This window comes from Styela clava, chromosome 9 (assembly GCF_964204865.1).
Source record: "Styela clava chromosome 9, kaStyClav1.hap1.2, whole genome shotgun sequence".
NCBI lineage: Eukaryota > Metazoa > Chordata > Ascidiacea > Stolidobranchia > Styelidae > Styela > Styela clava.
Genome location: NC_135258.1, coordinates 10057975 through 10074157, shown reverse-complemented (window position 1 = coordinate 10074157; position 16183 = coordinate 10057975). Strand labels below are relative to the sequence as shown.

Genomic DNA, 16183 nt, shown 5'->3' with positions numbered 1-16183 from the left:
TATTAATCTTTCTGTCGTTTGCTATAAATAAAAGTTTTATAATCAACTTTAAGCAATATTTTGCGAAGCTTCCGAAGTTCAATAGAGGAGTAAGCCATATCAAGAACTGACTTTGGTATGTAAATGCTTGTTGCAAAACATCTCTTTCTCAAAAAACATAGCGTCTTGGAAAAAAAACATAGGAACTTGATTTACGGACATCAGTACTCTATGTATATATATATATATATGATATGTTTTTCCCAAAGATTTATTATTAGCCTCTCAACGGTCGACTAGACTGTCAAGTTTGGTATTAACTTCAAACGACTGACATCTCTGTTGCAAGAAAAAATCCAAGTACAAATCATCGTGTCGGTGGCCGTTTGCAACTCCTGTGGTACTCAGACGTAATGCTCTAATTTCTTATCAAGAATAAGAACAGCAATAACAAAAGTGAAGAAGACCAATAGAGAGAATATCGTTTATGTATTTACTAGGACCTATATTGAGATATGCAATTGTTGTCATTTGAATTAACCATTTGCTAGAATGGTTAGAAAGCGGGGTATTTGATACTATTACAACAAATTATAAAAAATTATTCTGAATACGTTAGTCCTCTTACTGAATCAATCATGGATGTAATGGATAAATCTTTCCACCCACGTTTGTACACAAAATATCCACCAAGACAAAGCATCGTTGCTAGGGTTACGGTTGATAAAATCATTTCTCTTTTCATTCGTATTACAGTCGGATGCGTGGCCAACATCTCTTGAATAATGTCTCCTCCTTTGTTTTTATGAGGAAACGGTTCATCCGGAACAGGAATTCCGAGAAATTTACCTTCCCAACTTTACTCCCAACCTTCTGTAACTTTGTAGACGAGAAGTTTATCAGGTGGGGCATTCTGTATAAAAGAATTTTATCAACATATGCGTGTCATCATTTTATTGACAATGTAATTACGCACGGTAAACGTTTTAAACTCTTGGCGATTGGGAATGTGGAGTATCAATCAATCGAGGAGTTTCAAAAACGCCAGCATGGTCACTCAATTCATTAAAAAACAAAATGATATTATTTTGAAATAATGAAGCAAGTGCAGTAAAAGGAATCACGAATAGCAATATTTATTATTGGTAGGCAATACAGTACCTGCAACACGTAAGCATTGTGTGCGCGATACTTGAGTTTGAACAAATCTCTGTTGTAAGGTTTGTAACAAATTGCTCTGATGTCATCAACTCCAAACATTATTAGAGCTGTAATAAATAGATTTTTACTTTACTATTTATTTCAGGAGCTTAGCGAATTATTGTTTAAGGTTGATTGTTAAATTTATATTCATAACAAATAATACACATTGACATAGCCGTACATAAGCTTTTCTAATTTTTAAATTCCTTGTATTGTACGTTTTATAAAAACAATGATACGTACACGTTGGTAATGCAGTTTTGTTCATAATACTGCGATAAGTCGGCGAGAGATAAGTCATCAATTTGACAGCCCAATTTCCTTCTGAACTCAGCATTTGTTTTTCCAAACTTTTGAGCCATTGTTCATCACTATCTCGAATAGATAAAATTATCTAAACAGTAAATTAATTATGCTATTAAAATCAAGTGATTTTGTTTAGTCTCACATAAAAATACTTATAGTGTGTAACATATATATTTACTGCTGCTACTTTTTTGATTATTGTTTCAAGGTAATGGTAGATGAGGTAGCTAGAGGTATCCGAATGCAAGCTCACCAACGTGAAGATAAACTTGACCAGATAACCTATCAATGCTGCTATTGTTCATGTATTGAAAAAATTATAAATTCTTGTGTTGAATCATTCACAGAAATCGGGGAACAATGTTGAAGAATATTGCTAATAGCATGAATTTGTACTGGTTATAAATAAATGATATAAAACATTATACTGTTCATTTATTAAGCTTTTCCTCCAACTTGAAAAGTAATAACTGACAATTGTTTGTGTATTGACCATAAATCATACATCCACCATAAATCATACATTCAGAAAACATTAAGCAATTCTACATCTAATCCCTCATCACCAAAAGTAAAAATTTTACCTTTGCATCAGGAAATGCTTTATGAATTTCTTCCCAGAAACAGCAACACGGTGCGTCCATGACGACATCTACGTTTTCGTACATTCGCTTAAAATCAGCTGTTGTCCAGCCATATTTTTGTATTTTTTCCCAATCATCTCCCAATATGAATGCGTTTTCTGGATAATCATATACCGTATATCCTAATTTAGTTAACGCTGAGTTTAAAGTCTTTGTACCAGTTTTGGAGAACCCAGCAACTATAACTTTCATCTTGAAGGTCGAACGAATTATAAGACTAAGTGTAGTGTGTCCCGTGCTATCGAGAAACTACGATTGAGTGTTTGCTTTCAAAGTGTATTTAGACACGCTTTTGAGCGAGAAAACTATTACGTCGGCAAATAGTTTCTTTGGACTTTCGTCTACAAAAATAGGAATAGTATAAACGTGCACGATTTCGGCCTTCATGAATATTAACTCATATATAACCGGTTTAAAAAGTGAAAAATGAGAATACTATTTGTTTTCAAAATTAATTTTAATATATATTACAGAGCAATTTTAGGTCATTATTTTCCGCCGGTTGTACCAGAAGACAGTGAAAAATACATGAGCGGATTAACGAAAAAGGCTGGAGTGGATACCACCGATGACCAAACATTCGAACAAATAGTTTGGCTGCTACCTGTTGGGTCTTGCAGAAATGTTTCTCCACTCTAATGAGCGATGATATATAAGAATATCAATCATATTCATTTCAAATGCTTGTGTACGGCTATGTCAATGTGTATTATTTGTTATGAATATATATAGATTTAACAATCAACCTTAAACAATAATTTGCTAAACTCCTGAAGTTCAATAGAAGAATAAGACAAATCAAGAACAAACCATAATAATATAAATGATATCGTCTTCAAAATAGCATTACTCCATGTATATACTCGTATGTATGATATGTTTCTTTACATAGATTTATTATTAGCTTCTGATCACACGTATTATTTATAATATTTATAAAAAAAATCCGGAAAACGACCATATCTATTCACGAAATTGTAAAGCTGCAATATACACAAGAACTATATTATTCTGAATCTGAATATTTCCAAATCTTAAAGAATAACAGATAGTAACAATGAGATTGTGTAGTTCCAAGTTAGATCCACGGAAGAGTTATTGCGTCGGCGACCGATCGATAAATATTCCATAAACCATATTTGTGAACAATATATCCAACGCTAACAGTCGTTGCAAGAAGTAACGACGTTCTAATCCCCTCTCGTTTACATTTTTGGATAACCGGATGTTTCTCCATGTTTATTTTGAAAATTTCTCTGCCTTTATTTTTGTGAGGGAAATCATCCCTGGGCACTGGAACTCCGAGAAAATCACAAAGTGGTTTCCAACCTTCCGTGACTTTGTAAACTAAAAGTTTATCTGGCGATGCGTTCTGTATTCACAAATATTCGATGAAATAAACATTATAAGATAAAAGAATGGACTGTCCTCCCAGAAATAACAGCAAGGTACATCGACGACAGCTTCTGCCTTCTTGTACATTTGCTTAAAATCGTTAGTAGTCCAACCTACGAGAAATATTTTCCCCCATTCGTCAGCCTAATCATGCGCATTTTCGAAATAATCGCAGACCTTGTATCCAAGTATTGTTAGCGCCTCATTCAACGTTTTCGTTTCGGTTTTGTGAAATCCAGATACTATGACTTTCATATTGTAGAGTGTGCGTAATTTTGAAATGTATTTAATTAGATTTGGGCTTCAACTAACTGTCGTCAACTTGATTTTCTGCTGTCAACTTGCTTGATTTCCGACCACAATATTCACTCAGCTGATGTTTTTTTTCAAATTTTGGTATCGTTGCATAGCTTGGGGAAGCGCTATATGCAGAGTACAAAACCAACTCGCTGTGCCGGGCGACGAGTTCCTCTCTGAAATTATTTTCAATTCAAGTCACTGAGAGGTGTATTGAAAATGGCTACAACCCGGTATAGCCGACAGAGGTTCTTTGCTCACACACTTGCTTGAAATAGACTGTACGAGCAACTATGGGGATTACAGGTGTGTTCCCTTTACTTTCTGAATTGGGCAAACAAAATTACTTATGACGTTGTAATCTCGTAATTCGCTCCAAAGAACACATTTGATATGATTTCATTCACACATAAGTTATGAACTAAGTAGCTTTCGCACTGCTGTACATATTTCAAAAATTTTGTTTGATCCGCCTATGTTTCTGAAACGTTACATTTCCGTAACGATGTAATTCACTTGTTTTAGAAATCTTTACATGTAGTTCAATAAATCAAAACGCTGTGCTTGATTGAAATATTCGTGATGAACGTGACTACAACATCTGTGACAATTTGTTGTCGTGCGTTTAAATAAATTCTTTCAATATATTCACTCACTTTTAAGAAAAACATTCACATAATAATATGTTGAAAGTAATCATTAGTCTTAGATTTGACATTTAAAATCAGACATCTTATTATATATATATATATATATATATATATGTATTGTGTGATCCGTTTGAATTATTCAAATTCAAATATAGTTATAAGAAAATGGCATTTTTTCAAGAAAAGTAAATATAACCAAGAAATATGCTAGAAACAGAATAGAATACAATAGGCCACACTCCTCCCAATCATTAAAGCTGGAGGCAAATATAGAACCATTATATATATTGTGCTCCAAACAAAGGCCGTGCTGCGCTCGGTCGAGGGAACTCCTTCATACACATATTTGCTAAATCTTATCTAAAATTAGATGTGATCTGAAATTAGGAGGCAAACAAACACATGCTACATGAACCTCTTAGCGTGAATCTCTGAAAATGACTCTTTTTAAAATTGTTTTAGCGCTTGAGTGCATCAGTTAGTGAATTGAACATGTTCATTAAACCATTATTGTAAACAAGATATCCACCGATGCCAAGAAAAGTTGTAAAAAGTAGCGATGATATCAATATTTCTTGTTTCATCTTTTGCATAATTGGGTGATTTTTCATAGTTTCTTTTAGGATTTCTCCACCCTTATCCTTATTTTTATGTGGGAAATCTTCATCCGGTATCGGGACTCCAAGAAAATCACACAGAGGTTTCCAGCCCTCCGTCACCTCGTAAATAAGTAATTTTTCAGGGGGTGTATTCTACATTAGAAAATATTCAATATCACAGTGATGATATAAACTCATGTAGAATTAGTCAGAAATGAGAAGGTATTATTTCCTAATATTTACCTGCATTACGTAAGCGTTATGTGCACGATATTTCAGTTTCAACAACTCCTTATTGTAAGGTTGACATCAATCAAACGTACGGTATGTCTGAGATTCCGAATATTGTGATAGCTTCAAAGTAATCGGAAATGCCGTTAGTATCATCTATTGGTATATTTCGATGTTGGATATGGATGCAAATCAAATATGTACATGCTTTTTTCACGATATTCAGTCGCCTATATAATTTACGAAGTACCTACATAACGGATATCCCACATTAGTCCCCATTTTTCTTGATGTCGGCGAGAGATAATTCATCACAGTTAGAACAATGTTGTTTCCTCCGACTTTCATCTGATTCTCGAAACCTTTTAACCAAACCTCATCACTTTCTCGCAGTGACAAAACAATCTGCAGAAATTCTTAGTGAAAATATATCAAATCCGAAGACAAATCTTTGTGAAAAAAAACTCCCACTATTTCCGAGTTATGGCAAATCAAAATGGCAAGATTTCACGCATGTACATATTATCTTATAATGTTGTAAAACATGAAAACCATTTTCAAGCTAAGTGCGACCAAGAAAATCGTATTTGCTGACTTATTATACCCCTCAAATGCCTTTAGAAAAGGGGTTATTTTAAAGTGTGATAACTGTTACAAAAAGTAAATTTATAAGTTTCGCTATACGCCGACCCGTTGAACCGCAAATGAAGAAACAAACATCACGTATTTTCTTACCATTGCAACAGGAATAGCTTTGTGAATTTTTTCCCAGAAATAACAGCATGGTACATCAACGACAGCATCTACTCCACTGTACATTCGCTTAAAATCATCAGTGGTCCAACCTTTGCGGAATATTTCACCCCACTGTTCGCCAAAATTAAAAGCATTTTCGTGATGGTCATACACATTATATCCGAGTATGGATAAAGCCTCGTTCAATATTTTTGTTTCCGTTTTGGGAAATTACTAAAGTACAAAAGTTAATGTGATTTGCACTATTAGCGCAAAATGCACGTTCGACGTTTATTTCAGCACGAGAAACGTACACAGCAACAGTTTCGACGAAAGCACGCGCCACGAGTGTACGAGTGCAACCTTTGCAGAAACGCTGCGTTCCGGTATATAATGTTAGCCTATTTTATCACAACTATTTCTAGACAATTTTTGATTACCGCGATTAAACTACAACTCCTATGAAGGAAAAAAAATGATTGACTTATTTGATTAATACTTAAATTTCTGAATCACGACCAAAAACTAACGAATAGCATTCAAAATCGCGAAAACGAGATATTATTTGAAACCACAACTGAAAATCTAGAGCGGATGCGAAAAGGTCTATTGTTAGGTCAAGTTTTGCATCTCGCTGATTGGCCAATGTTACGAAATAAACAAAGAAGTCGATGCTCGGGGATACATATCTTGGAAAAAAATGCGCCATTTTTTTATGTTATTGCGGGCCAAATGAAAGGACGCCACGGGCGGATCCGGCCCGCGGGCCGTAGTTTGGTGAACCCTGCTCCAGACAGATTTTCGGGCGTAATGGTAAACAATATCTGGTTTGGGTGGTTTTGATATAGATAGTTAGTTTTAGTATGCTTGTCGTATTCAAAATCTAAGTCGCTAAAAATCGACGATTGAGTTGGCTAAATTAAGCTATCAATATGTAGCGTACCGTCTGAATAAATGAATCTTCCAATAGTCCAAAGTATCTTCTGATATGGTCTGATGTCAATCTTCTCAATATTTCCTTCAATTAATGCGATTTATTATTTACACTGGCCAATTTTTTTTTACTTTTCGAATGTTGTTTGAATTTTTGCAACTGATTTGGGGTATTTTGGCACTGCTGAATCCGAGAATAACATCCGTTTCTCTCCATCAGGTCAAGTTTGTGCGTTTTAAAAAATCAGCCCGATTGACAAAATTGATTACATTTTTGTGTCATTATGACGTCATTTTGTCAGCACACATATTAAAAAAAGAAAAAAATTCGTTGTTCAACAATATATATTGATTACGAGATGGAAACATCGATTAATAAAAGCTGAATGGTGGACATTGAAAAAGAAAAGTAATGGAAAATATTGAAAAAAGTTTTGTATTTCAAATCGGAGTGATAAATACATGCCAGATGGACCAGACATCTAACAGACAACGAGATAAGAGTGGCCGTCTGGAGCGAAACGCAACGCAAAAAATTCAAGATACAAAGGGCGAATGTTTTCGCTATAGCTGTTTCGAGCGAATGCACTCTTTGTTCGTTTATTTCTGTGCGGGTAATGATTACAAGCTTGTTTACGCGCCAAAAACGATTGTGAACTCGCTCAAATTACTTTCTTCAAGTAATAACAGATTCATTGCATATTTCTTAGCTTTTGAATACTTACAGATTTAAAACTCGTAGAATTTAAAATATGTTAAAGAAAAGTGAAGCGCAACCGGGGTCACAAACGCCCGGACAAGCATATATCATGCTTGAAAACGACGCAAAAATATCTTATTGCTTTTGTTTTGACATACGTCCACGATAAGACGTATACATAAAAATATAAACTCTTACTGACCAATCATATTAGAGCCATATTTATATTACACATAAGTGTCATGCACTAATTTAAGGTTAAAAGCCTGGCACATGTAAGTGAAGCTTACGAGCTTAAATGAACAATGGAGGGAAGAGTATTCAACCAGACGGTTATTGATGACGCTCCTTTCCTTGCAATGCACCAGTTCCTCCCACCGTGATGTGGCACTCTAAGCTTGAGCAAAAGCTGCACAATATCGGATCGGCACAGTAAACCAAATACTTTTCTTCCGAGAAAAAATGGAGGTATTCTTTATGCCTGTTGCAGAAGAAGCTGATGTAAGTACTGTCAGAAAGGAGATTATTTCCTTCAACCTGGAAGCCAACAGTTTGGCAGAGTCTTTTGGCAATCTGAGGTTGCGAACTAAATCATTCAACTCCCTTTGGGAAAATTGATGTAGAGCATGATCTTCAAAATCCATTCCTCCTTCTTCATATCCTTTGAAACTGGAGGTATCTTTGTTGCTAATGGATGTCTTCTAAATGAAGCCATCTCATTTACTCACAAAAGAATAATAAGGAAAAATATTCATCAATTAACTTACACAGAAGATAGAATAAACAAAAAGGCAAAATTATCAACGAACACGTTGCCATGATTAAAAAACAAACAAGATTGCAAGATTCTACACGAAACGAATTGTAAAAAAAATAAAATAAATCAATGACTAAAGATCAAACACTTTTGAAAGTTAACCCGGTCCATAAGCAAAAAAAAACGTATTCCACACAGCATTTTACCTCTACCTATTTCTTCTAAAATGCTCTAACATGCGTAAATGTGAACAAAAAAAAAACAGTGTTATCAATCTGAAAACATAATGCAACTAAATACTCCAATCAAATTAGCAGAACAGAAAGGTACAATGAAAATATCAAACACGAGGCATCACGATGTAAGAAAACAATATATACAATGAAAAACTAAAGACAAACCCTGAAATATAGGACAACTTCAAAAGAGGGCAGAAAATCCGGTACACCAGGTATTGACTAACATTACAATATCTAAACCTATCCTAATCTAATAGTCATAAAATCCGAAATAAGCACACTCGGTAACTTACTTAAGAACCATAAACAATTTTACAGACTTAAAAGACCCTAGATCAGGGATCACCAACGCGTTGCCCGCGGGCACCAAGTCGCCCGTGAAGACCATATGAGTCACCCGCAGATCTGTTCCAAACTAAGCTTAATAACGGCGCTTATGAGTAAGCTACATCAATTAAATTTTGTCCTGCTATTCTTGTATAAATCACACTTATATGGGAATCGGGAATGGCACTATATTAATTATTATAGCCATCAACCTGATTTTTATTTGACCTCAGTAACGTGACGGGTCAATTAACACTCTTCCAATTATGACATCACACTGATATCACTTACCACGAACCCGCGCTTTTTCTTGTCCGTTGGTCTGTGGAGCAGCAATAATATAATTATTGATTCCAAAGAAAATGGCTGAAAAACGATAAAAACCCACCATGAAAACAGCCTGCGCGTGTCTCATTTGTGGGGCGATGGAGCGACAGCAAAGCAAAAAAGATATTTCATGGCTTGTCACGCAATCTACCGCTCTAACTATCCACTGGTCAGCGCAATATGGGCAGAAAAAGCTCGCGATTCAAATCATACAGCAATTCTATTTTACGAGACCATTGTTTCGTTCAACCTATCTTTGTGAATCAACATTTTTGACATAAACTCAGGATAGGATGGGATTTACATATTTATCCCGGGGGAGAAGATAGCCGATAAGACGGCTCAACCATATGGCGAACAAAGGCCTTTCGTCCGGTTACCATTTCATGTCGAATATGGGATTATTTAGTTTTTTGTAAGCATGTACTTGATGGCGAAGGAAGCCATCCCAACGGCGGCGAGGGGGGCAGCAATCTCCATGCATGGGATTCTAACCTGCGAATCTAACACTTAGCACACTAACGATGGCCACACAGCCGCTTTTTTTTTAGAAGTGTACATTGAATTGGTAGCCCGCGGCTTAATTTGTACCCAGAAAGTAGCCCTCGGCCTCGAAAAGATTGGTGACCCCTGCTCTAGATCATCTAACTAAAACAACTACAGCTGCATTGCTGCCAACCCTCAGCCGAGCCTAACATATTAACAAAAAAAGATTGACAGTGCCATAACGCCCTCGGTGTCTCCAACGTTAAAATACAAAATATAGCAGCAATATCAAATAACAGCATTTAAAAGACAAAAATAAGTGTCGTCAAAAATACTTTTAAGTGACAAGTGGTTGAACAAGTGGGCCAGTTTGTAAGCGCCAACTATGGCGAAAACACTGTAAAAAGACAATACTCTCAAAGTTGCAATGGTAAATTAATTTAATTTGTTCAAAAAAGCGATATACTACAAATCATTTCGAATTTACTTTGTTGATAAACTTTATTCACAAAAGTAGGATTGTGCACTTGTAAACAAGTTCATGGATGTTTCTCGAAGGTTTGAGAAACCGATTTTATACACCATATAACCGCCGATTCCAATCATGGTGGCAGAAGCTAGTAATGACAGCAACAGTTCTTTCTCCATCTTTCTAGCATATGGATGAGAGTTTATAATATCAATAACATATTTTCCACCTTTATTTTTGTGCGGGAATGGTTTGTTAGGAACAGGAACTCCAAGAAATTTACAAATAGGATCCCAACCATCAGTGACTTTGTAAATGAGAAGCTTGTCCGATGGTGCATTCTGTATTTTTAGACAAAAGTTTGTTGGAGCCAGATAAAAAAAAAACAGGCTGTGTTTGGTATTTCAATACATACAGTATCGTTTAAAGTATAAGTTGAATGATTCGTATAAATTTTCATGTCACACTTAAGCGCAGGATATAGCAAAGGTGAGGTAAAATTGATATTGAGTGAATAAATTGATACAGGGGCCGGCTTAGATGTATAAAATATTCCATGCTGTTTAAAATCTAAATGATAATACCTGAATGACATGCGCGTTATGAGCACGATATTTAAGCTTCAGCAATTCCTTGTTGTATGGTTTACGCCCTATATCTCGTATGTCTGAGATACCAAACATAGCTGGAGCTGTAGAAAAAGAACAACTCCAAATAAAACAATACGTATAGGTCTAAATGAAAAATTGATTTTCAATTTGCATTTTGTTATCTGCCGATTTGAACCATATATAATTCAATTTTTTTCGATTTTTTATTTTATTTCTTCTATTATTAGCCGTAAAATGTACAACGGTCCGTGTAATTTTAAACTCACAGAAATTAAGATCCATATTACGTTCCAACTTTCTGAATGTAGGTGAAAGGTGTTGCATTAATCCTAACATGTTAAAATCTATCATCTTCATTTGATTCTCTAAACTTTTCAACCATGCTTCTTCATTTTCACGAATTGATAGAATGATCTGAATTATGTTGATTCCATTTTTTAATCAATTATGGATAAGTTCAGACAGGCATGTTAAAATTATTTTGTTTATAACAAGATTTGCATTTTTTAGTCGACAAAATACAACTTAATTATAAGCGAGCCATTTCAAGTTTATGATCAGTACCAATATATGCGTGCCACATGCATTATTTATTCATTCGGGCAACAAATACTGACGAGTACCCTAAATATACTCATCAACTATTTGCCAAGCTATTTACGGAATGAATTATTTTCATGTTAACAGGGATTATCGCATTTGTCTGTGAGATTTGTGGCAGCCTAAATGTTTACTCGAATGAACTATATAGAGTTTTGATTTAAGATTAATTTTTCCTTTAGCACCATTTATGGAATGACACAAATATGCAGCTTGTTTTATTAGAAACGTCAACATTTGCAAAATACGTACTCATTGCAGCAGCGAGTAACGTATCGGAATCGGAAAGGTTCGCGAAGCATCTACCAAATTTTGCCTTTAAATGGACTGAAAATATTCATTTCGCAAAAAAGGAGTACAATACATTTTCAAGTTAGGAAAGTTTTATCACTGAAAAATATTAATGTTCTTCACTTTCATTCGCCAACTGCCCAAGGCTAAGTAGCAGTAACTGACTCATGACAAATCATTAAGAAACATATTATAACTCTTTTTATATATCTACATCAGTATTCCTTTATATATCGGTATATACTTACCATTATAATATATCATATCCCGATACAATGAACCACGCATGTTGTTAGCTCGTCAGGTATGCATGCAGAGGCGTGAACATTCAAGACTATACACGTAAATTTAGCTTTTAGATAAAAACACATACAGAAAAATATATGTAATAACGCGAGCTTGGATCTGTGGCTGACCCAATGGCCCTCCCATTTTTGCATGTAAGAAAGAAATCACCTACTTTATTATTTCTCCAAATCTTACCTTTGCATCTGGAAATGCTTTGTGGATTTCCTCCCAGAAATAGGAACATGGCACGTCAACAACAGCATCTACATCTCTGTACATTCGCTGAAAATCACTTACGCTCCAGCCTTCTTTAAATATTCGTCCCCAGTCATCTCCATAATCGAAAGCATTTTCAGGGTAATCGTACACCTTGTATCCAAATTCAGTTAAAACTGTGTTTATGGTCTTTGTACCTGTTTTAGGAAATCCAGCAACTATAACCTTCATCTTAAGTGCTATTGCAACACGGTATTGCAGTTGGCCCTCCGGGTATAGTATAACGCCGTCTGTGGTAAGCAAACATTACGAAATTAAGCTAATATTGGTTCAAATTTTGTCGATGAAATACACATTTAAAAGCTGTCTGAAATATACTCTTCGGTAGGCATTTGGACACCTATATATATATATATTTCGATATCACTCTGCCAGAATAACTCGGTATTGAGTTACTGACCTAAATGTATTTAGCATCGATGGTTAGAAAAATCGGGGTAAAATGTAAGCTTGCAGAACGTGATTCGTAATATGCTATACAAAATAGAAAAAATTTCATTGCGTCTGAAAATGCTTACACTTGTATGCTTTACTTTAGGGCAGTGCTTTTAAATCTTTTTGGAGCGCGGCCCAAATCTGAGTTCCATGAACACGAAATCACTAGAATCCGATCAGTGATTGAGTGTAATTCATGATAGTTAGTTTTAATAAATGTCACTACAAAAATTGTGCTTCTAGTGTTGAAATTTTACCTAAAAACATGGAAAGCAGTGTGCTGAGTAATACATGAAATTTCATTGTTGCAGGACTCCAGCGTCAGTTTCGGAGAGATTTACGACTAAGGCTAGAAATCGAATCTGTTGGCGAACTTATTGCATTGTAGGTATCCAGCAACTCATGAAGAAATAATCCGTTTTTTTTTCAGATGAAGCCAAATAAAATAAAATTAATAATAAAAAAAAAACTGATCTAGGGTTTATTCGGAGCAAAGTTGTAATAAAACTCAAAACTATAAATCACATGTGAACAATAAACAACTGTCGATAAGAACGTCATTTTGTTTATCATAAATCATTTGTTTACATACCAATAAAATAGATAATACTTTTTAACATTTTATTATGAAACATTTAACATGATTTTTGTGACTTGTCAGTATAGATAGAATAATCGAATCGTTGTTTCAAACACATAATGCAAACTTGTAGTTAGTTAGGGATGTGATTTTAATAACCATGGTATAAAGTAAGACTACAACGTTACGCTCTGCAAGTCAATAATGCAATTTTATTCAGACCAAATTTGTATAACAAATATCCTCTTAACTCCGAATCCTGCTGTCAAAAGTATGTATGAAGCCATCACTTCTTGCTTGAGTTTAGGCATAATTTGATGTGTGCTTATAATCTCTTGGGTGATATCTCCGCCTTTGTTTTTATGTGGAAAGGGTTCACTAGGGATTGAAACACCGAGAGAATCACAAAGTGGATCCCAACCTTCCGTCACTTTGTAAACTAACAGTTTGTCTTTGGGTGCATTCTGTATAAAATAATAAATATTAATTTAAAATATTATCTTGAAAGACATACGAAAACTCGTCTTAATTATGAAGTCATATATATCTCAAAATCCTAAATGGAGTATGTTGTGATCGTCGTCAACGAAGCATTCAGCAATGATTACATGACATAGTACATTGAAAGTAATGCAGTAAAAATATTTTCAGATATTTTTCAAATAAATTCATTATACATACCTGTAAAACGTGTGCGTTATGTGCACGATATTTCAACTTGAGCAGTTCTCTATTAAAAGGTTTATACCCGATCGTTCGCATATTTGGAATCGCGAACATAATCCGAGCTATAATACACAAAATTACAAAGTATCATATGCTAAATCTGCATCATTATTTTACATTACGTAAAATTGATGGCATTCGAACAACAGGACCAACATGCAATTACGTAACAAGAGAGCAATACACAAATGCATGGAAACGGACTATATGGACACGGAAGCGAAAAACACGAAAATCGAATTTGATTAACAACAAGAACGTGAAAAAGAATTCTAACAACAACATAATACTAACAGCGATCTATAGATCCACTTCCAATAAGTCAAATGGATATACTTGTTGTCACTTACATGCTGGGTACGTGCAGTCTGTCAACGTTTTCCGTGCAGTTGGCGAAAGTATCATTAAAATTACGTACGATATTAGATTCTCCGATATTCTAAATTGATTTTCAGGGCTTCTTTACCAGACGTCTTCATTTTCTCGTGTACTGAGGATTATCTACAACAAAATCCCATCAACCTTTGTTTATATTTTGAAATGGTGATGAAATTAGACTGCTTGGTCTAGAATCTAGATTCAGTCAATAAATTATAGTTATCCATCGTCCATAAAATATTGGCAACTTCAATTAACAACACACGTCCATGGATGAAAATTTGATTATTGAACAAGAGAGCTATGCTCAAATATATGAAGACGTAGCGCCACCCAATGGCAATAATTGTGATGACGTCATAGCGAAAAAAAAGTAATAGCCTTCTGGAGAAAAATTTTATCTTTAACCACTGAAAATTTCAAAGCAATTGGTCCTGTATTCGAAGAGAAAAGCGATTTTTTAAAAATGACGGAGACAAATAACAATAACAACATAATATTGAAACGATCGCTATGTCCACTACGTGTCCAATAAATGATACATATGCAATGCAGGGTGGTCCCAATGTAGGCTAACAGATATTACTCACAAATTAATTAATCAATTAACTTTTGGGACCCTCTGTATGTTTGTCTCTGATTAAAATAATTATTTTATTCTTCGACTAAACCAATTTTAATCAATTCATACTATATAAATATATTTATATTACTACAGCATTCATATACTCAAGCTATGTTTCAACTTATATTAAATATGTATAAATAAGGATTTAAATAGACGATGTAATAAAAAATTCGCAAAACAATCACGCACCTTCGCGTCTGGAAAAGCCTTATGGATTTCTTCCCCAAAATAACACGTTGGTAAATCAACAAATGCATCAACATTTTTGTACATTTTATTGAAATCCTCATTGTTCATCGTTTTGTTAAAATTTTCTTCCACTCGTCTCCCAAATAAATTGCATTTTCTGAGTAGTCGTACACTTTGTATCCAAGTTTCGTCAATGCAGAATTCAATGTTTTTGTCCTGGTTTTAGGAAAACCAGCTACGATTACCTTCATTTTACAATTAGCTATATTTACGTATTAGCTATAATTAAGTATTTTAAAGCAAGTTACAAATGAATATTGGAATCAGAAGGGATTAGGTATAGTAATGCAATATTCTGGTAAAATTGAGTGAATTTTTTCGTCTAACTATAAATGCATTGCTTTTTAACCTTGCTCTTTATCGGTACTATTTCTTCTTTACCTTTCCTCCGTCCCCTCATTGAAAGATTCCTCATATGTGATTCCTTGTTCCATCTGCGACAGCGACAGAGTCAAAATGACCTAATTTGTCGTATCGAAGAAAGAATCGTTGTAGACAAATTGACTTCTGACTGCAGTAAGCAAAAACACTTTATTCATACCAACTTGTTTATTTAGGACAGCCCTTTAAAATTGGTTGTGGCGATCTTCTCTCACATGACGCTATTTTATGGACCTATATTATCGCAATAGGCTACTTTTGAAAGTTGATAATATTTCAACAAAGACCCCGGAGAAAGCCACGTGCTTCAGTCTGATTGCTTTTACTATTCTAAAATTTTTAATATGTCCACCTAAAATGAACAAACGATTGGTATTTGGTATTTTGAAAAATCGTCGCGTTACGGTTAAAAGTGAGTCATTTCGTGTTAATTGAACGATATGTCACAAATCATTTTGTGTAA

General features: G+C 34.6%; 2 protein-coding genes, 1 long non-coding RNA gene and 1 pseudogene across 8 annotated transcripts; all 4 read right to left on the bottom strand.

Moving 5' to 3' along the window:
* Positions 1 to 251: 251 nt before the first annotated feature.
* LOC144411647 (uncharacterized) lies at positions 252 to 2469 on the bottom strand. The gene is made up of 4 exons (XM_078116457.1): positions 2073 to 2469; positions 1426 to 1576; positions 1141 to 1247; positions 252 to 892 (listed from the first exon to the last, which is right to left on the bottom strand). Exons 1-4 carry the CDS (start codon positions 2322 to 2324, stop codon positions 839 to 841), a joined length of 564 nt encoding a protein of 187 aa, XP_077972583.1. The 5' UTR covers positions 2325 to 2469; the 3' UTR covers positions 252 to 838.
* A 473-nt stretch (positions 2470 to 2942) lies between these two features.
* On the bottom strand, positions 2943 to 9704 carry LOC120339556 (uncharacterized). Of its 5 annotated transcripts, XR_013477924.1 has the most exons (5): positions 6983 to 9704; positions 6040 to 6171; positions 5559 to 5709; positions 5317 to 5427; positions 3047 to 5226 (listed from the first exon to the last, which is right to left on the bottom strand). It is a non-coding gene; the product is annotated as an uncharacterized LOC120339556 (long non-coding RNA). The 5 variants fall into 5 exon arrangements; XR_013477921.1 differs by having other exon boundaries at positions 6040 to 9704; XR_013477923.1 differs by having other exon boundaries at positions 3047 to 4834; positions 6040 to 9704.
* A 192-nt stretch (positions 9705 to 9896) lies between these two features.
* LOC120339558 (uncharacterized) lies at positions 9897 to 12999 on the bottom strand. Its single transcript, XM_078116045.1, has 5 exons — positions 12862 to 12999; positions 12263 to 12573; positions 11155 to 11302; positions 10862 to 10968; positions 9897 to 10618 (listed from the first exon to the last, which is right to left on the bottom strand). Exons 2-5 carry the CDS (start codon positions 12512 to 12514, stop codon positions 10310 to 10312), a joined length of 816 nt encoding a protein of 271 aa, XP_077972171.1. The 5' UTR covers positions 12515 to 12573; positions 12862 to 12999; the 3' UTR covers positions 9897 to 10309.
* A 554-nt stretch (positions 13000 to 13553) lies between these two features.
* On the bottom strand, positions 13554 to 15611 carry LOC120339990 (uncharacterized; annotated as a pseudogene). The gene is made up of 4 exons (XR_013477828.1): positions 15280 to 15611; positions 14435 to 14585; positions 14040 to 14146; positions 13554 to 13822 (listed from the first exon to the last, which is right to left on the bottom strand). The product of XR_013477828.1 is annotated as an uncharacterized LOC120339990 (transcript).
* Positions 15612 to 16183: the final 572 nt, after the last annotated feature.

Coding starts and splice junctions, on each gene's coding strand:
- LOC120339558 (XM_078116045.1), bottom strand. CDS start 12,514: ATGAAGGTTATAGTTGCTGGATTTCCTAAAACAGGTACAAAGACCATA. Junction 11,303..12,262: donor AAGCATTTCCAGATGCAAAG/GTAAGATTTGGA, acceptor AACATAATTCAG/ATCATTCTATCAATTCGTGA. Junction 10,619..10,861: donor ATAACGCGCATGTCATTCAG/GTATTATCATTT, acceptor CTAAAAATACAG/AATGCACCATCGGACAAGCT.
- LOC144411647 (XM_078116457.1), bottom strand. CDS start 2,324: ATGAAAGTTATAGTTGCTGGGTTCTCCAAAACTGGTACAAAGACTTTA. Junction 1,577..2,072: donor AAGCATTTCCTGATGCAAAG/GTAAAATTTTTA, acceptor TTTACTGTTTAG/ATAATTTTATCTATTCGAGA. Junction 1,248..1,425: donor CAAAACTGCATTACCAACGT/GTACGTATCATT, acceptor TATTTATTACAG/CTCTAATAATGTTTGGAGTT.